Source organism: Lutra lutra, chromosome 12, assembly GCF_902655055.1.
Source record: "Lutra lutra chromosome 12, mLutLut1.2, whole genome shotgun sequence".
Classification (NCBI taxonomy): Eukaryota; Metazoa; Chordata; class Mammalia; order Carnivora; family Mustelidae; genus Lutra; species Lutra lutra.
The window spans coordinates 45,976,255-45,996,826 of NC_062289.1; the positions used below are offsets into that span (position 1 = coordinate 45,976,255).

Consider the following 20,572-nt stretch of genomic DNA (forward strand, 5'->3'; position numbering starts at 1 on the left):
AGTGGATTTGAATGTCTGAGAATTGTGTGTATACTCCTTTCTCTTCACTGTTAAAGTTGCTAAATCTATGTAATATTGCTAATATTGCAGGTTTCTGTTACATTTTTAGGTTTACACAGTCATTATGTTATCGTTCAGGTTAGATATTTTGATTATAATGTGATCATTGCCATATTAGATGGATTTTTCAAGGTTTACCTTCCCCAATGATGACAGTTTTCTGGTTATAAAAATAACTAATATTTAATATGAAATACCTGGAAAATACTGAAAAGAATAAAGCCTAAAATAAAAATCACTTCCAATATTACTCTCTAAGTTTTAAGTTACTCCGCAGACAAACTGCAGTCCTTAAGTATAGTAAGTAGGCAGTACTTAGGGTCTTTGTAGCAGAGATTTGAGTACTTGTAATTACATAATTATTTATAATACCCATTTAATTATTTTTGCCTAGACTCTAAGTTCTATGAAGTCAGGAATTGTCTTGTTCCCTACTGTATCTATCCTATTTGTTGACTGATACGTTAGCTAGATTTCCTCATGCCATAACAAATTAGAAAACTAGCATTCTTCTCTATGCTTTGTCATCTGTCAACTGTCATTCCAGGAATGAACCAAAGAAAGAACTGTCAGATACTGTCAGATAAAACAGATGATTATCAGTTTTACAAAAACCTTTTGGGCTTAGGGGACAAAATTCAGATGAATTTCTTCAATAGATTATAAACTCAATTTCATTATGATGCATTTTTTTAAAGATTTATTGATTTGAGGGGCCAAACAGATTACTAAAGTGTCTGTACCATTTTATGTTCTCACCAGCAATGTAGGAGAGATCTGCTTTCTTCAGATCCTTGTCAACATTTGGTATTGTCAGTATACTTTGTTTAATCTTAGCTGTTCTAAATGTATAGTGATAAATCACTGTGGTCTTAATTTGCATTTCCCTAATGGCTACTGATGCTGAACATCTTTTTGTGTGCTTATTTACCATCTCTATATCCTCTTCAGTGAAATGTCTCTTCTTGTCTTTGCCCATTTTCTAGTTGGATTGTTTGGTTGTTTTACTGTTGAGTTTTGAGAATTCTTTATACTTCTAGGATTAATTTTTAAATTTTCTCCCAATACTTTATTATGTAAAATTCAAACATGCAGGAAACTTGAAGGATTGTACCTGTATTGTTGCCACCTTTGTTGTACAGTTAGTATTTTACTGGATTTGTCTATTATCTCTCTGGGGGACACCTGAGTGGTTCAGTCAGTTAAGTTTGCCCTTAGCTCAGGTCATGATCACAGGGTCCTGTGATTGAGCCCCCCATTGGGCTCCTTGCTCAGGGGAGCCTGCTTCTCTCCCTCTGTCTGCCACTTTCCCCGCTTGTGTGTGCATGCTCTATCAAATAAGTAAATAAAATCTTTTAAAAAATTAAAAAAAAAATCTTTCCATTTACTAATCCATCAATGCATCATATTTTTCAAAATGCATCTCAGAGTACTTTGTAGATATTAGTATACTTTACCCATTAGCACCTTAGTCTGCCTATCATTAGGGCTTAACATTTTAAAATTTTATTTTTTTAAATATTTTTTGGGGGGCACGTGGGTGGCTCAGTAGATTAAAGCCTCTGCCTTCAGCTTCAGCTTCAGTTGTGATCCCGGGGTTCAGGGATCGAGCCCCACATTGAGCTCTCTGCTCAGCAGGGAGCCTGTTTTCCCCCTCTCTCTCTCTGCCTGCCTCTCTGCCTACTTGTGATCTCTATCAAATAAATAAATAAAATCTTTAAAAAAATAAAATATTTTTTTCTTTAGGTAACATTTACATACAATGAAGTGAGTAGATCTTAAATATATCATTTGATGAGTTTCGATACATTTATAACACAAACCCCTTAGGATTTATTTTATAGCTAACATCTTAAGTACCCTATGGGATGCAGACCTATTCCAACTTAAACATTTTATATGAACCATAATCTAGCTTCTTTTATGATAAAAGTGGATGATTGGTTTTTCTTTCTCTCAGAACTCTATTTCAGTGTGTAGTCCTGAGACTGTGGATCAGAATCATCTGGGGTAGTTGTTAAAAAAAAGATTAGTGTGCTCCATCCCATACCTGCTAAACCAGAATCTCTACGGGCAAATATTAGAAATTAAATTTTAACAGATATTCTAAGTCATGCTTATATAATTTCCATTCCCTCAGGATTATTATGGGCAGGACAATGTCTTCCAGCTTTCTTGCTTAGTAACACTAAGCCATGTGTTCTAATGTAGCCCATCTCCATGGCTTTCTACTTGGGCTTTTGGAGTTCCTTTTGGTCAGCTACAATAGATATTTAGCAGTGACTTTGTTTTTAAGTTAATTTTACTACACAGTATAGTTGAAGCTATGTAAGAAGCCTCACTCTAAGGAAGTGCTCAATCTTTTATTTTTCAGAATTTATTAAGCAACAGTACATCCCTTTTCTAATTTTCAGTCACCAGAAAGCTAAATATATAATCTCATTCTCAAACTAGTTTGTAGAGATGCCTATGATTTAAAATTACGCTCTTGAGACTCCAGGATTTCTTGACTCAAAACTGTTGACATTTTGAACTGCATAATTTGTTGTGGGGTTCTGTCCTGAGCCTTGTGCGGTTTTTAGCAGTGTATCTGCCTGGAACCCACTAGGTGGCAGTAGCACCACCGCTCATACCAGTTGTGTCTCTAGACTTGGCTAAAATGTCTCCTGGGGACAGAATCACGCAAGGCTGAAAATCACAGCTTTAAGAAATGGTTAGTGTAAGAAACTATATATAAAGATACTTTGTGTTACTAAAGAAACAACAAAAGTTATTGGTATTAGTAAGTTCTATTACTTCGTAATACTTAAATGAAACAATTTTTTTTAAAGATTTTATTTATTTATTTGACAGAGAGGGAGACAGCAAGAGAGAGAATACAAGCAGGGGGAGTGGGGGAAGGAGAAGCAAACTTCCCACCAACCAGGGAGCCTGATGTGAGGCTCGATCCCAGGATCCTGGGATCATGAGCTGAGCCAAAGGTAGATGCTTAACTGGCTGAGCCACCCAGGCATCCCTTTAAATGAAATTTTGTCTAGGAATTTCATGTTATGAAGAAGTTTGTATCTCTTAATGAACTGTCCTTTTTACTACCATGCTTCTGGTTTTTTTCATTGGCTACTAGGAAACTCAGCTAAGTTTGCATTAGTTACAGTGACTTTTCTAAGTTTCTGGATTTTCTTAGTTACTTGGCTGTTCTTTTATCCTTGATATTTTATCTAAATGCCTTATTATGAACTACTGAAAACTCTTGATGAGGACAGACGTACATTTTAGGTAAGTAAAAAATCCTATTCATTTTATTTAACTTTTTTAATTAAATTTTTTAAATTATTGTTTATTTTTAAGTATTTTATTTATTTGTCAGAGAGAGAGAGTGTGTGTGTTCTCTGTTGAGCAAGGAGCCTGATGTGGGCTCGATCCCAGGACCCTGGGATCATCTGAAAAGCAGATACTTACTTAACTGACTGAGCCACCCAGGCCTCCCTTATTTTATTTTTCTAAAGATTTTATTTATTTATTTGAGAGAGAGAGAGCATGAGCGGGAAGGGGCAGAGGGAGAAGGAGAAGCAGGCTCCCTGTTGAGTACAAAGCCTAACTAGGGACTCAATCCTGTAACTCCAGGATCATGACCTGAGCTGAAAGCAGATGTTTAACCAACTGAGCCCTTCAGGTGCCCCAGTCCTATTCATTTTAAAAGGCTATTCAATAGATAGTGGGTTAACAAATTGTGTTTTCTAGAATAGAGGGTTTTTTTTTCTTGCAAATAAACTGTTAGTAATACCTTCAAATGAGAGCTAAAAATGCTTTAGTTTGAGATTAAAATTTTAAGGAACAGTAGTAAAATGAGAGTAGGTGGTGAAATATGAATTGGAAATTAGGCTTGGAGGGTATTAGGCAGTTTCATAGTCTAATTCTTATAGATATAGTTGGGATGATGAAATTTCTTGCATTTTAGGATTTTTATAATATGTTAGTATGTATTATATACTATGTTAGTATATTATTTGTATAGTAGCATTGTTATCACTATATATTATAGTGTGTGTATATATACACACACATATATATGTATATATTATTGATAGTATATTGTAGGTAATGTTACATAGAACTGTTATCCTGGGAGATATTACATGGGAGAGGTAGGATTTGACTTCAGAGAGGAGATACACATAGTGGTTAAGATTATGACTGTAAAGTTGTCATCATTTACTAGCTGTGCAACTCTAGGTAAGATTCTTGATGCTTATAAACCTTAAATTAAATTTTCTTACCTGTAAAGTTTTAGTATTACCTGTTTCATAGGGTTTGGGAGAATAAATAGTAGATAGAAAACTCTTAGCTAGTACCTGGCCTATCCTAACTCCTCATTAACTGTTAGCTGTCATTTGTAACCTTTATTTAAAATAATTTGTAGATTAATGATACGATTTATAGAGCTTTAGTGTATTGGTTTGCATTTGAAGATGTGAATATGTGTGTATGTATGTATACAGAATTTTAAAAAAAGACTATAACCCTAAATTTTTCACAGATTAATTAAAACTTAATGTTATCTTTTTAGTTGAGTCTCAAAATATTCTTTTTGTGACCATTAACTTAAGATACAATTAAGATTTAACCATCTCACTGGAGCAAAGAATTCCAATAATAAAAAACATGGTGATATGGGAATATTTTACATATGTTTAAGATACAAGATATTATTTCCATAGAATATCTGTTAGGTATAAAACTCAAAACGGAAAGAAATAATGTGATGAACATTTGTTACATGTCCTCTTAAAAACACTTCCATAAAATGTAGACAATTAAGGCATTAGGATCTTAGTGTATATATCGTCACACTTTGTGGTGCATCTTAGCATCAAAATGATTTATATAAAAGATGAAGAATAACTTTTAAGCCATACAGTAATGTGTTATGTCCTTGCTTACGAAAATGGTTATAATGGACTCATTTTGTAGTCTTCCGTCTGTAGTACAGACCTTTAGAACTTATTTTGGGATTTAGCTTATTTGGGATTTAGAACTTATTTTGAGATTCGGCTCTCATTCCTGTTAGTGTCTCAGGGGATAGTAGACATTTGCCAGTATAGCATATTTCATTGTCATAAGGAAAATAATAATATTCTTAAACAATCAGAGTTGAAGTTGTAATTTTTTTTTTTAAGGGGTAAGGCTTCAAGGAAAAAGATGAAAAGCATCATGTGTTAGCAATGCTATCCTTCTCCGTTCTCTGTGGTTTTAGGTTTGATCCTGACTGATGTTGAGGATCCTCAGAGGGAGGGAAGTGACAGAGAATAAAAGAAGGGTGGTAATTGAGCTCTTTGGGATTGAAACTGCTGACAGTCCCAGAAGATAAAGCACAAGTGGCATGGTCTTTTCTGTCTAGGGCTTAAGCTAGAATTGCTTTTCTTCTTTAGAGCAAAGCTTAGAATTTTTTGTTATTGTATCCTTTCGGATTTTCCCCCACTATTACGTTATTGCTTTCTTCCTCCTTTATTTTAAATTTTGGTTCCAATGCATATTATATGCATTAGTTTTATAGTTAATCTTGTAAGACAGGAGGTCTTTAATCAGTGTTGGAGAAGAGAATCAAGGCAAAACCTAAATTATGCATGCTAGTTTTCAGTACTTTATTATATACAAAATATACCTTAAAAATTGTAAGTTCAATTAAACTGGTTTTTTAAATTAATTTATTTGGAGAGAGTGCACTTGTCCATGTATGTGTATGATTTGGGATGGGAGGGCCGGGGAGAGAGAGAGTCTTAACCAGCCTCCACACTCAGTGCAGGTGCAACCAGGGGCTCCGTCTTCCACCCCTGAGATCAAAACCTGAGCTAAGATCAGGAGTCCAACACTTAGGGATGCCTGGGTGGCTCAGTCGGTTAAGTGTCCACCTTTGGCTCGGTTCATGATCCCAGCTTCCTGGGATCAAGTCCCAGTGGGGCTCCATGCCCAGGGGAGAGCCTGCTTCTCCCCTGCTTATGCTCCCTTGCTCTCTTTCTCTGGAAAAAAAAAAGAAATTTTAAAAAGTCCAATGCATGACTGTCTGAGCTACTCAGACACCCCTTCTACTGGTTTTAAAACTTCAATTAAACTAGTTTCAAACCTATGTTTTGTCTGGTTCCCAGTTGATTATCTTGATCTTTGCATTCCTTAGCTAAAAACTTGAAAATTAGAATCCTTACCTCTGGTAGTTGAGGTTTACATGAAATAAATGTGAAAGTGTATCTGGCAGTGTTAGGTTCTCTTCCCTTCCATTCTCCACTGAGCCATCTTATTCCTACTATTAAGAGTTTTTTTCCTTGTTGAAAGAAAAGTCCTAGAGTAGCCTTTAAAAGATTTATATTTAGGGTAAAATTAGAAAGAAAAATGAATTTGAAATGAAGTAGAATAGTGAAAGAAGACAAATAGACAAAGAGCTCTGATAAAATACTTTAGGTAACACAGTTCTTCAAATTAGAAGAATTAAATTCTTCCTGCTATGTTGCTGCTTTTGTATGCTGCTAATATGTTTAAAGAGATGAGCAGGGGGGCACCTGGGTGGCTCGGTGGGTTAAAGCCTCTGCCTTCTGCTCAGGTCATGATCCCAGTGTCCTGGGATCGAGCCCCGCATCGGGCTCTCTGCTCGGCGGGGAGCCTGCTTCCTCCTCTCTCTCTCTGCCTGCCTCTCTGCCTACTTGTGATCTCTGTCTGTCAAATAAATTAAAAAAAAAAAAAAAAAGATGAGCAAAGGGACGCCTGGGTGGCTTAGTCAGTTAAGCCCCTGCTTTCAGCTCAGGTCATGATCTCAGGGTCCTGGGATCCAGCCCCTTGTCTGGCTCCCTGCTCAGCAGGGAGTGTGCTTCTCCCTGTCCTTCTCCCTCCGCCCCTCTCCCTCACCCCCCCTCAACTCCTGCTCATGCGCATACATTGTCTCATCTAAATAGATAAATAAAATATTTTTTTAAAAAGTGAGCATGTTTTGTTTTAACTTTTATTTAAATAAACAATGAGCTATTGGCTCATCTGTATAATTTTGCCTGTAAAAGTTTTCTTGGCCCTCTAATCATTCCTTTTGTGCTTAAATTGTCCATAAGTCTATAAAGGAGTATGTAGCTGTTTAAGCAGTAAACTAGGGGATGACTCATGCATACTTCTGAGACAGTAATGGTTTTAATGGTAGAATGATGAGTTCTCCATACCTAACTTGGCCCAGTGAACCTCCGAGGAACTCTTTACATTGTTAGATGGCAGAACTTTATGGTCATTGTTGATTATTTCATGTGATATATTTTACCATTGCCATTGTGATACTATAGCCGTGGTAGTTTGGCAACTTCAGCATTGCTTGCTTTGGAAACTGTGGTTCTGATATCTGAGTCTGCCTTATTACCTTTTTTTCTGCCTGGGTATTTTTTATGGTGTGTGTTTGATTTCAGTAAGGTTTTTTTTTCATTTATAAATCTTACAGTTGGAAAAGGGAAAGAAGACCCTTTAAAGTTTTCCTAAAATTAATGTTCGTGAAATTCCACCTGTGTAAGTGTATTTATAAGTGTGTAATTTCCGTGTTAACCATTATATAATGAAATGAGTGGGCATTGAAAAAGGTAGGAAAAATGGGTATCCAGAAATTAGATTTCTTTCCCTTGGTTTGACCACTGATTTGCTGTGTGATTTTTGTGAAGTTTACTTTGTTTTAGTTTATTTTCTTATATAGCTTAAGAATTCTATGTCTCCCAGAAGGATTGTGTAGCTAGATATTATGTAGTATATAATAAAAATATACATACATTCAGGATGTTCATATATTGTATTCACTTCACTTTCTGGAAAATTACTAGAATACTCCTCCAGGAGATTTTTAAATCAACTACGGGGGGTTAGTTGTTTTCCCTTGTTTGCAGATTGTTTTTGGCATGTGAACTTCAATTGAAAGATTTGTTTTTATTACTTGAAGTCAGTTTTCATTACAATACGTTATATATTTGGGGGATTATATGACAAAAAGTTTTTGCATTTCTCTTAAGGTTTAAAATTATTTACAGAAAAATTGTGTGCATGATGTTTTGTCTGTTTTCAGGTCCAATGATGCATCAGCAGCCTCCTTCTCAACAATACAATATGCCACAGGGAGGTGGGCAACATTATCAAGGCCAGCAACCCCCTATGGGAATGATGGGTCAAGTTAACCAAGGCAATCATATGATGGGTCAGAGACAGATTCCTCCTTATAGACCACCTCAGCAGGGTAAGATGACATTTGGGAGATTTCCTGCTTAATATAAATAGCAGTAGTTGAAAGTCTTTATTTTAATAAACTTTGCAGGTAGGCAAAATCAGGGCTTTTTGTTTCTTGATTTTTATGATTATATATTCTTTTCTAAAAGGTAGTATATATAGTAGGTACAAAGGGTCATGAAGTGGTTAGGAACTTCCTGTTACACAGCTTTCTTTTATCTGTTCTTTTCTGGGAAAAGGTTATATCATTAAATTTTATATCAAAAGCTCACTAATATACAGCAGCATATACTATATACTATAATATATAGCAGAAGATACTATTTTAATTTTGAGAAGTTACTTATATGGTCAGAAACAAACCCTAGTTTATTCCAAACTGCTCTAATATCAAAAAGAAGATTAATTTTATACTAGCTTGAACTTCTTTTTAAGAAGTTAGTATTTGTTTTTTTAAGTTGGTATTGTTAGACAGTGCCTGTATGGTCGTAACAGTTTTTGTGAAATGTGATGTGTGGTGTTGCTCTGTGTTTGTGTATCTGTGTGTGTGTATAAGAATAGTTAAATGTATCTCAAATGCCAGAGCGTGGGAGGGGATCTACAGGTGAGAAGTGATCTCTTACGATATCAGATTAGAAAGAAAGCCTTTGATGACCTAGAGAACAAATTATTTACCTCTTGACTGGTTGTGGTTTTTCAGGCCCACCACAGCAGTACTCAGGCCAGGAAGACTATTATGGGGACCAATACAGTCATGGTGGACAAGGTCCTCCAGAAGGCATGAACCAGCAATATTACCCTGATGGTAATCTCTCCTAATGTTAATTTTCCCATTTTCTGTCCCTGCCCAAGATTAATGTAGATAGCTGTTCAAAATATTTTAATGAGGATGAAGAAACTAACAATATGTTTCTTCTAAATTGAAACACTTTAATAATCAAAAGCACCAGTCATTGCTTTAGTTTTATAATCCATTTCAAAGTATGTTTTGTTTAGGTAGTTCATATTAGTACCATCATGAATCATATTCTGTCACCCTTCTTCTATAAAAGGATCCTTTTATGTTTGGAATTGTTCATTTGAACCAAAGCAAGTGTTACTTACTTTTTTAATAACCACTTTATTGAGATAATTCACATACTATAAAATTCACCCATTGGTTTACTTTTATTCATGGTATAAATACATAGAAGATCTGGTTCTTGAGTATTTTTCCAGGTTTTATCATTTTAGTCAATGTTAAGTATTTCTCAAAGAACTGTGTTTTATATACATTAGCATTTGCATCCGAAAAATTTTGGAAGCTAAATTATATCCATGATGTAGCTGTGTATAGAGTTGATAGGGTAGGAAAAGCATTTGGAAACAGATTTTAATTTTAATTATTTAGTTTAATGATTTTTTTTTTTTAGTGGGAAGGTGGTTTGTGAAAAAGTGTTCACTAAGGATGTACTGCACTTGGTGATTACGCAACCAAAGTGGGCTTCCACTGTACAGAACTTTCAGGTTTTCTGTATGTTTGAAAATTTTATGATACACTATTGAGGAAAAAAATAATCTAAACATATCTATGATAAATTAGAGGTAGCTATTCACATTACAATATGATTTGTCTTGTTATGAAAGGATTTGTCAAAATCTTCATTTATCTAGTAAGCTCCCTTGGTATATTTAAGGTAAACTCCTTGGCAGAGAAACTTGGAGAAACTAAAAATTAAAAGCTAAAGTGTTGGGACTGTCGACTCAAAGCTAATGTGAACTAGTAAGAAGATATAATTTGGTGTTTTTAAAAAACCATTTAGCTTTTCATTTTTTTGTTAATGGATAAAGCATAAAGGTTGTATCGGTATGAGGACTTTGGTTTTTTACTGAAGAGGCCCCGGCAATATGGGCAGAGCACTCACTCATCTGTAGAATTTCGCATATAATGATTATTCGTTAGTAATAGTGATATGTATGGGTATTTCTTGTTGGAAAGTGACATCTTTTTTTTTTTTATTTATTTTTTATTTTTTTAAATTTTATTTTTTATAAACATATATTTTTATCCCCAGGGGTACAGGTCTGCGAATCGCCAGGTTTACACACTTCACAGCACTCACCATAGCACATACCCTCCCCAATATCCATAACCCCACCCCCCCTCTCCCAACCCCCCTCCCCCCATCAACCCTCAGTTTGTTTTGTGAGGAAAGTGACATCTTTTTTTAAATCTCAGGTTTTCTCGCCCTGAATTATTCAGCATGTTGGAGTTTTCTGTTGTTTTTTTTTTCTTTCATATGTAGACATTATATTAAGATTTTTTTTTTTAATGAGAAACTTCAGTATGTTTGTAGACTGTGGATATTTTAAAGAAGTGAAATCTAGTTTGTCAGATTTTATGTATTAGGAAGTTTGAAAGTAAATGCTGAACGTGAACAATTGTTTTGTTTTATTTTTAAAATGGATTTTACATAATTGAGATGAATTTGACATTGTTATTTTGGTCCTGAGTATTTCCTGAAATGTGAAATGTATATTGTTGCAAATATGACCTTTCTACTCAAAGCAGATAGATATGTTATTTTTGTGTATATCAGATCTTTAAGGTTATGTAAATTATTTATTACATCAGGGGATTTAAATATCTAACTGGTGTCATTTTTGCATTGGTGTATATTAATAATTCTTCTGACATTTACCTAGAGTATTCCATTTATAACAACAATTTTCCTAAATGGCATTGGATATTTTCTTATTATCATTCAGATATTTATGCCAGTAAATATGTAGGTTAGGAGTAGGCAAACTTTTTTCGGTAAAGAGCCAGAGAGTAAATATTTTAGTCTTTGCGGGCCAGATGGTCTCGGTCTCAACTACTGAACCCTTGTCATAGCATGAAAACAGGTATAGAAAATGTGAGTGGGTATGCCTGTGTTCCAGTAAAACTTTATTTACAAAAACAGGCCACTGGCCATATTTCTTTTGCAGGCCATAGTTTGCCAACCCTAAATGTGGATATTTATGAGGTGGTTTGGGAACATTAGAATCCTAGAACACTGAATATAACATTTATTCATAACTGTATTCCTCTTCTTAATTGGGTATTCTTTTAAAATTTAGTTTAGATTTTAGCTAACCTGAAGCGTTATCTCCTGCGTTCTCTTAGTGCAACTTAATTCAAAGAACTAAACTATTGATTTTCATTAAAGTCCAGTCATAAAATTTATTGAACCTTAAAACTAAAGGTGTACCCTAGCACTAGGCTCAGTATAAGTTTTTGAAGGTGTATGTTTTTGATACTCTAGAAATATTTTCTAAAGCCTTCTCGAATGGCAGCATTAAGCAATAATATTATTGCATCTGAAAATACTTTATAAGATACGTATACTATATGCAAGTAAATAGAATGTGAAAAATTTGTTTCAGTTTCTTTCAGGGGAAAAAAACTTATGGAGCTTTTTTACATTTTTTATATTTTGCATGTTTTATCATATGCTGTGGAATTGGCGACCAGCAGAACAGGTGTTTTACAAAATATGATAATTGTTTCCTTTGTTCATTCTAATTTAATTCAAGTTATTTACATGTGAAAGGCCTAAATGCTTTCATTCTCTCTTCTTTTAAAAAAATTGAAGATAAAGTTTTTTTTTCCCCTCTTGGTGAGGATTATCAGTTAAGACTAAGTGTAATGTTTCTAAAACTACTGTTTTTTGCTTTTAAGAAATTTGCACGTTATCTCAATATGAAAACAATCACATTGGTAAATATTTGGCTAATGCAATTGAAATTATTTTTTATGTATTTCCATTTCTTTTTCTTTTTTTCAATTTTATCTGAAAGTTTAAATATATTTAGGGTTTTCACTCAGTGGCCATTAACGTTTCTTCCTGTCTCTTGTCGAATTGATGTAGGTCATAATGATTACGGTTATCAGCAACCGTCGTATCCTGAACAAGGCTACGATAGGCCTTATGAGGATTCCTCACAACATTACTACGAAGGAGGTATCTATATACCTTCACACACATACACATATATATCCCCTTCTACAGGAATGCAAATTCTTGCATAAGACATCTTCTACCCATGCAAAGCTCTTGTAGAATACTAGTTGCTGGCTGTCTTGAAAATTACAGGGAGCCCAGAACAATCAAAATAATTTCCTTACAAATATTTAAAAATGTATAACCATGACTTGCCATTTCTAACAACAATAAAAAGACTAAAACATTTACAAATAATTTTTTCCTCAGTGGAAATTTTCTATTTGAACATAAATCCATCGATTCAATTTTTTTTTCTTGTGTGTGTTTACATATGTATAATTTTACATATAAGTATAGTGCCTTTAGGAAACAGCTTGCTGATCTTGTGTAGCTAGTGTGTGCTCTTGTAGCTGTCTTTAATTTTGTCTTTTTTATTTTATTTAGCATAGTCATGATCTTATGACTGTGATGTTCCAGTAAATGTAATGCTCGTATGGCAGAGACGCTGAAAATGCTGCAGTTCAACCTTGCAAAATTGGCTTTAACTGCAGTTTGTTTGGCCGAAATCCTTCTGTTTGGTTTGAGTTTTTTCTTTGTTTTGTTAACTTTCAAAAATCAATATGGCATTTCATTTTGTTCTTGTGTTGTTGGCTATGCATCTTAGAGTAAAAAAGTTAATTAAGCGAACTTCTCAGTTTCTTCTTTCTCTTCTCAAATTATCCTGTAGGAAATTCACAGTATGGCCAACAGCAAGATGCCTACCAGGGACCCCCTCCCCAACAGGGGTACCCGCCCCAGCAGCAGCAGTACCCGGGGCAGCAAGGCTACCCAGGGCAGCAGCAGGCCTATGGTAATAGCTTGGTGCAGTTTATTTTTGTCACAAAAAATATGATGGTTGCTGTTTTGAAATATTCAAGTGAATATTTAATGTTTATTTTTGTTAGAATTCTTTACCTCAGTCTGTTACTGGAGTATTTCTTTAAAATGTTTTCCTCAGATAAACTAGTAATCCATTTAAAAAGAAACATAAACTCTAGATGGTTCATTGACCAAAGGTAAGGTATGTAATCGATTTAGAATGAGTTCTTAAATGAATTCTTAAACCTCTTTGGCATTCATGACCACCCAGCAGCTTTGTATGTGCTTAGAAAACTGATGAATTGGGTGATTATTAACCACATCTACATAATCCGCTTAGCAAATTTATTTCTAAAACTAATGACTGTTACTATGAAAAATAACATTGATTTTTCGAGTACAAATGAGATGTATTTGGAATGCATGAAGAAAATGCTTTTGTCATTCTTTGGTTCAGTAGCAATATACGCATCCATAGAAGTGTATTTATTGCTGTTATGTATATTACAGAGTTTGGGGGAACTGTGGCCATATTTTCTTATTATATACTTACTGTGAGAGCTAGTAGCTGGGTATCTCGCTTTCAGTAACTTCATTAGATAGGGAGTGGGGAATGATAAAGACCTGATCTCATTCTTAAATTTTAAGCTACTGTCACTACTTTATATACAGGAAAATATGGTTCTAATGTTAGAGAAGTAAATGCTTATTAATCTGATATCTTCTCTTGCTAACAGTGTTCTCTTTTTTATATCAGTAATATCTCACTCTTTTTATCCATTAGTTTAAGCTCTGCAATTACTATGGGCACATCTCTCTACCCATCATTGCAAATCTAAGAACAGATCAGGCTGAAATTCTCTTGTGCCTTCAACATAAGCATTGGAATTAAGTCAGGTGTTGGGAGCCAGGCATTTCCCCCAACTGATAAGTTCTGGTTCCTTGAGATATGACTTTAGAAATATTCCTTGGATTTCTTGTTTTTACAAGGGGACTTTCTTGCTCTTCTCAAATGGCAGTTTTCCTTTCGTGACCATTGAATGTTTGTATTTTGAATAAGTAGAGTATTCTGGTTTTATTGTGTTTATAGGAAAAAAAATATGGTTTGGTTACATCAAGTGAGTTCATTGATACAAATTTTTTCAATGGGAAGAAAGAGTAAATGAAACTGAATATTTTCGGTTTAAGTAGTTAAATGCCGTTTTGTTAGAAATTGAGAATCCCAATGAAGTTCCCATTTTGCTTATTCATAGGCTTCTATTGTACTTTCTTCTGATAGAAAATTTAGAGTTTTAATAATTGGGTATATAATAATTAAATAAATAATAGAGTGATGGGATTTACTTAAGCTTGGAAATATATTCTGTTTTGACACTTTCTTCCGCCATCAGTGTGTTTTTGTTTTTGTTTTTGTTTTAATGGCAGGTTTTGAATGGCTATGATAGAAAACATTGAAGTGTCAGAGCTTTTCAGCTTATGTTTTAAAAAGCATCCTTTACAATAGGCAGTAGTGGAATTTATGAAACAGACATATTTGTTTGGCAAGCCAGATTAGTCCCTTGCCGCCTCTGGAATTGGAAATCATTCATTTTTATGGGTTAGGTATTAAAGGTGATTGGTACACAGAACGTAACTTTTGAATCAGGTTTTTTCACATGCAACCTGTGGCTTTTCAACTCTTCTTTAGTTTTGGTTTGAAAATATTGTGATAGTAAGTTTACCAATGCAGAGCATAAAGCATTCTTTTGGTGACTGCAAATATTAGTCTAGAATTTACATGGAAAATTATTCTTTGTGATTCTTTAGTGATTGCAAGTGTGACTCTAGAGTCATACTGCTATAAATATCATTGATTCTCAAACTTTATTCAGAAATTATTTCAGTATTTTAATTTGAATCTGCTTCTTGCTTCTTTTATCTGTTGCTTATACTGGTTACTTTCTAGTGGAGGTACAGATGAGTTTTCTTAATGTCATAGAATTAACCTGCTTCACAACTCCTGAGTCTCTTTTACTCATTTAAAAAAATTTTTTTGATGGCTAACACATAGCTTATTAGCTATACAGAATCAAAACATCTTGTACATGGTAGCAATATTATAAAAATATAATATTTTCACTCGTACAACCTGTGGAATTTATTTTAAAAGGTATTTGAGAAGATCGGGATACCAAAGTATCCTTTTTTTTTAGATATAAAAACATAATAGCATCTAGTTCTAAACCCTTTTGAGAGTTCTGTTTTTATTTGGGTTTTTGTTTGTGTTAATTATTTTGCAGGTCCTTCACAGGGTGGTCCAGGTCCTCAGTATCCTAACTACCCTCAAGGACAAGGTCAGCAATATGGGGGTTATAGACCAACACAGCCTGGGCCACCACAGCCGCCACAGCAGAGGCCTTATGGATATGACCAGGTAAGTTATTTGGCCAACTGTGTGATTGCCCCATTGTTTGTTTACTCTTCATTAGGGTGTTTTTGACTTGAAGGCTCATTTTTTTCCCTCCTCCTGTTTATAGCATATGAGTTAACAAAAAAGAAATTTACTTATAAGTCTTTTTCAGAGAATGCTAGCACAGTTGATCGTAGTTACTTACAGTAACATATAATACATGCCTAATCTCTGGGTACCAGCATTCATTCATACTCATTCATAGTCTCTCTCTCCCTCTGGTCTTTCCCCAGGCAGACTTCCTGAAGGTATTACAAAGACCATTCTCTATCCTAAGGCCCCTATTTTCTCTGATCTCCCTCATGTTTACTGCCCTGTGGAGATGTGGAGTCCATCTGTGTCAGTGCTCTTTGTAGCTCTCATCTTGACTTCAGCTTCCCCACTGCACTTCCTCCATATCCCTGTTGTCCTTCCTCTCTCAATTCCTATTTACCTCCTGTCTCTAATGCCTCCTTTCATACACATGTCCATTATCTCAAGTACTAATAATCTTTACCTCCTATTCTCTTTCCTTCTATTTTCATATATGTAGAGATGTATCTCAGTCTAAGATGACTGTATTCTCTTGAACCTAGGATTTACTTAAGTTCCTTCTTTTTGTCAGTAAGCTTTTCAGACTTAATCTGTGCAGCTGTGAATCTTGTTATAGCTACTCTAAATTATAATGAAATTGGTTTATGAAGTTATCAGTTTCTTTAGATTGATTTCAGTATTGTCTAATGACTTTCTAGTGAGGATAATCTTGTCTGCTCACTACTTAAGCTTCTTTAAAATAGGTTATTTTTTTTGGTAAGTTATGCTTCTAAGACCAGTATAGACGATCTGGTTTGAGGAACAACTCAGTACCATACTAATTAGAACTTGAGACGTGAGCAGTTCTTCTATCCATGCTCTCTGAAGCCTACTGCCCCTTGTACTGACACTTCCTATTTCAGAGGTAAAGGTAAAAGAGATAGAAGAGACTTAAACTAAAAGGGTAAGGACAAAAGAGTAATATTTTTTAAAAATCACTAATATGAAGCCAAAGGATTAGATTGAAATTTTATTTACATTTTAAAAGTGAAATAAGGGGGCTCCTGGGTGGCTCAGTTGGTTAAGCAACTGCCTTCGGCTCAGGTCATGATCCTGGAGTCCCGAGATCGAGTCCTGCATCGGGCTCCCTGCTTGGCAAAGAGTCTGCTTCTCTCTCTGACCCTCCTCCTTCTCATGCTCTCTCTCTCAAATAAATAAATAAAATCTTAAAAAATAAATAAATAAAAGTGAAATAAGTCATAGGCTAATGACTCAGGGCAAAATTCCTGAGGAGAAGATTGAGGCTCTTTTTAGACAAGTTAACTTTTTAAAAAGTGAGCTTCTGATCTTTTGTCCCCTCGACAGCAAATATTTATTAATTTTTTGTGTGCTGGATACTATATTAGGTCCTGAAGGAGTAAAACAGACATGGTTCTTATAGCTGGTGGAGCAATCTTTTTCTAAAAGATTTTATTTATTTATTTATTTGGAGTGAAGGGAGGGGCAGAGGGAGAGAGAGACTGTCCAGTAGACTCTATGCTGAGCGTGGAGCCTGATGTAGGGCTCAAGCCCACAAGTCCAACATCATGACCTGAGCTGAAATCAGGTGTCAGATGCTTGACTGACTGAGCCACCCAGGCACCCTGCTGTACCAGTGAAGTATCTTGGTCTTTCTTGACTTTACTTTTGATATATTTGACACATGTTCCTATTTTCATTCATAAATGGTTTTAACTTCTAACTACTGTGCTTTTTAAAATTTAACACTTCCAGTAATTCCTTCTTTATTTTTTCATTTGTTTCTCATCTTTTATCCAAATATCAATCCTTGGCTTGGTGTTTTTCTTGGTCTCTCTATTCACCCCATCTTATATTTTCAGTACCCTCAGACTACCCTTCAGCTCCATTTTTTTCAGCTGTGTATGGAACATCTCTCTTTGGATGTCTTGCTATTTCCATCAACTTGAGCATATCATGGACTGAACTAGCTATATTCTTTCTAAATGATGTGTTTCTAAATCCCTGAAGCTTGTTAGTCATTAAGTAAATGTTTCTTGAGTAATATTTGTATGCCAAATACCTAAAATTGGGGTACATTGGGAAATAAGATAAACATAAGTTCTGTCTTTGTGAACTTAAGTCTAGACAAATAAACAGATGTTATAATATAGTATGAGAGGTACTTGGGTGAAGAAAGGCAAGATTTTTGTGGAAGTGGACTCCTAATGTAGATAATAGAAAAAATGTTCTCTGGGAAGTATTGTATTAGTGTGAGGGCCCAAGGATGAGTAGGTATTAGACAAGTAGACATAGAGGAGGGAAAGATACTCTAGTCAGAATGAAGTGCATTCCTAAAGGACTAGCATTGAGATGTGTGGTAGAATAAAACAGAAGCATGGGGAGGGAGAGGCAAGATTGGAGAGAAAAGTTAAGGGTTAGATTAGAAAGACTCTTACAAGCCATGTTAGGGGGCTTGGACTTTATCCTGACATCATTTGGAACCTATAAAAGGTTTTAAATGATGTGTATAAAATATTAGCTATGCGTGGTACTTGGTACACATATATGATATTATGTGTGGTATGTAGTATATATGATAGACCTATGATATACTACCGTTTTTATTGTAATTAGTCCACCCCCTGAACTACTTGGGAATTTGGGATGTTACTGTAGATAAAGACCCATGGTGTTTGGGTAGATGCCAGCCACATTTCCTTTCCTACTAGAAAAGGCTATGAGGGGGTGCCTGGGTGGCTCAGTGGGTTAAAGCCTCTGCCTTCAGCTCAGGGCATGCTTCCAGGGTCCTGGGATCAAGCCCCGCATCAGGCTCTCTGCTCAGCATGGAGCCTGCTTCCCCTCCTCTCTCTCTCTGCCTGCCTCTCTGCCTACTTGTGATCTCTCTCTCTGTCAAATAAATGAATAAAATCTTAAAAAAAAAAAAAAGGCTATGAGGAGGGACCATCTTAGCTACTCTAGTGTTATTCTGTCCACATTTATCAAGGGTTTTATCTTATCTATATCCCCCAACCCAAACACTTGTTGGTCTCTTCATTTTAGGGGAAGTATTAGATAGTGTTAGTATTAGATAGATAGACATATTAGATAGATAGAAGTATTAGATATTAGATAGTATCTTCAAGATAGTGAAGGATTAGAAAACTGATACAGATTCTTAAATCCAATAGTAATATAATTATGGTGGTGGTTTAGGCAGATGATTCTTGGAGCAGTGTGCATGATGAACTAAAAGAGGGGAAATATTGAGAGAGAAATCACTACTAGAGGCTGTTGCTTCTCCATTATTTTTTTCTCTCTCAGAAATAGCTGCTTGATTCAGTTCTATAGTCTAAAAAGCTCGAGTCATCTTGGCTCCCCTCTTTTTTTGTAAATCAAATATCTTGTCAATTATCATGTTTATCCAGTATCTAGCTGTTTTTTTTACAACCTCTTGCTCTTACCCAAGTCACAGTTACAACTGTCACTCACTTGGACTATTGCAATTATCTTCCTTCTTGGTCTTCCTGCTTTCATCGTAGCTCCGCTATAGAATATGCTCCACATAGGACCCAGAATGATCTTTTAAAAACATTTTAGGGCGCCTGGGTGGCTCAGTGGGTTAAGCCGCTGCCTTTGGCTCAGGTCATGATCTCAGGGTCCTGGGATCGAGTCCCGCATCGGGCTCTCTGCTCAGCGGGGAGCTTGCTTCCCTTCCTCTCTCTCTGCCTGCCTCTCTGCCTACTTGTGATCTCTCTCTGTCAAATAAATAAATAAAATTAAAAAAAAAAACATTTAAAAATGTTTACAATTTTAAAAATGATCTTTTAAAAAAAATATGCTTTAAAAAAAATATATTTATTTATTTATTTGATGGAGAGAGAGAGCAAAGGGGCATAAGCAGGGGGAGTGGCAGCGGTAGAGGGAGAAGTAGGCTCCCCCCTGAACAGGGAGCCCGATGCAGGACTCAATCCCAGGACTGTGGGATCATGACCTGAGTTGAAGGCACTTGCTTAACTAATTGAACCACCCAGGCATCCCAAAAACATTAGTTGCTTTTAAAGCCACTGCTCAAAGCCCTGTGGTGACTTCAGTCTTATAGTGAAAGCTAGATCTTAAAATGACCTACAGAACCCTACATGCCTTGTGCCCCCTTCACCTGTCCCACCACCTCATCTCTGTCTTTATAGCTGCCCTCATTTAGTTTGCTTCTGTCACTGTGGCTTGTTTGCTGTTCTTCCCATACACATCAATCATATTTCTCCCTGTTCACTGCACCCTTTATTGCCAAAACTCTTCCCCGATAACTTGCAATGTGTGGGTTCCTCACTTTCTTCCAGTTTCTGCTCTGATCTCCCACCGTGTCGTATCAAGAAGTCCTTCACAGTCTACCTATTTAAAATAGTAACATCCTTGGGCCCTTGGTGGCTCAGTCAGTTGAACGTCCGATTCTTGATTTCAGCCCAGGTTGTGATCTCAGGGTTGTGAGATCAAGCCCCATGTCGAGCATCTAGCTGGTGCCCTCTCTCTAAAATAAATAAATAAATATTTAAAAATAGTAACCTCCTCCATTGCCTTGCTTTGTAGTAGGCCCCCCCTTACCCACAAAGGATACATTCCAGTTCCCTCAGTAGATGCCCAAAATCACAGGGAGTACTAAACCCTGTATATACCATGTTTTTCGTATGTATATATATTTATGATAAAGTTTAATATATAAATTAGACACAGTAAGAAATTAGCAGCAATAAAGAATAATAAAAGAACAATTATAACAATATACTATAATAAAAGTTATACAAATGTGGTCTTCCTCAAAATATTTTACTGTATTGTATTCACCTTTCTTATGATGATGTGGGCTGATAAAATGCCTACGTGCTGAGGTGAAGTGAGGGGAGTGACATAGGCATTATGTTGTAGTGTTCGGCTGCTCTTGACCTTCTGAAGATGTGTCAGGAAGATCTTCTGCTATTGGACCACAGCTGACCACCGG

At 35.6% G+C, this 20,572-nt stretch overlaps 1 protein-coding gene across 6 annotated transcripts in view; it reads left to right on the forward strand.

Annotated features, from left to right (window-relative positions):
- SS18 (SS18 subunit of BAF chromatin remodeling complex) overlaps positions 1-20,572 on the forward strand; it is a 92,537-nt gene that overhangs the window by 58,651 nt on the left and 13,314 nt on the right. For 4 of the 6 annotated variants that reach the window (XR_007121881.1, XM_047697216.1, XM_047697215.1 and 1 more), the window contains exons 6-10: positions 8,135-8,302; positions 8,993-9,097; positions 12,186-12,278; positions 12,988-13,110; positions 15,398-15,531. Coding sequence is in view for 5 of the 6 variants with exons in the window: in XM_047697216.1 (XP_047553172.1) it covers positions 8,135-8,302; positions 8,993-9,097; positions 12,186-12,278; positions 12,988-13,110; positions 15,398-15,531 (623 nt within the window). In the remaining variant the exon portion in view is untranslated. The remainder of the gene's footprint in view (positions 1-8,134; positions 8,303-8,992; positions 9,098-12,185; positions 12,279-12,987; positions 13,111-15,397; positions 15,532-20,572) is intronic. The other 2 variants (XM_047697218.1, XM_047697219.1) reach the window with 2 other exon arrangements.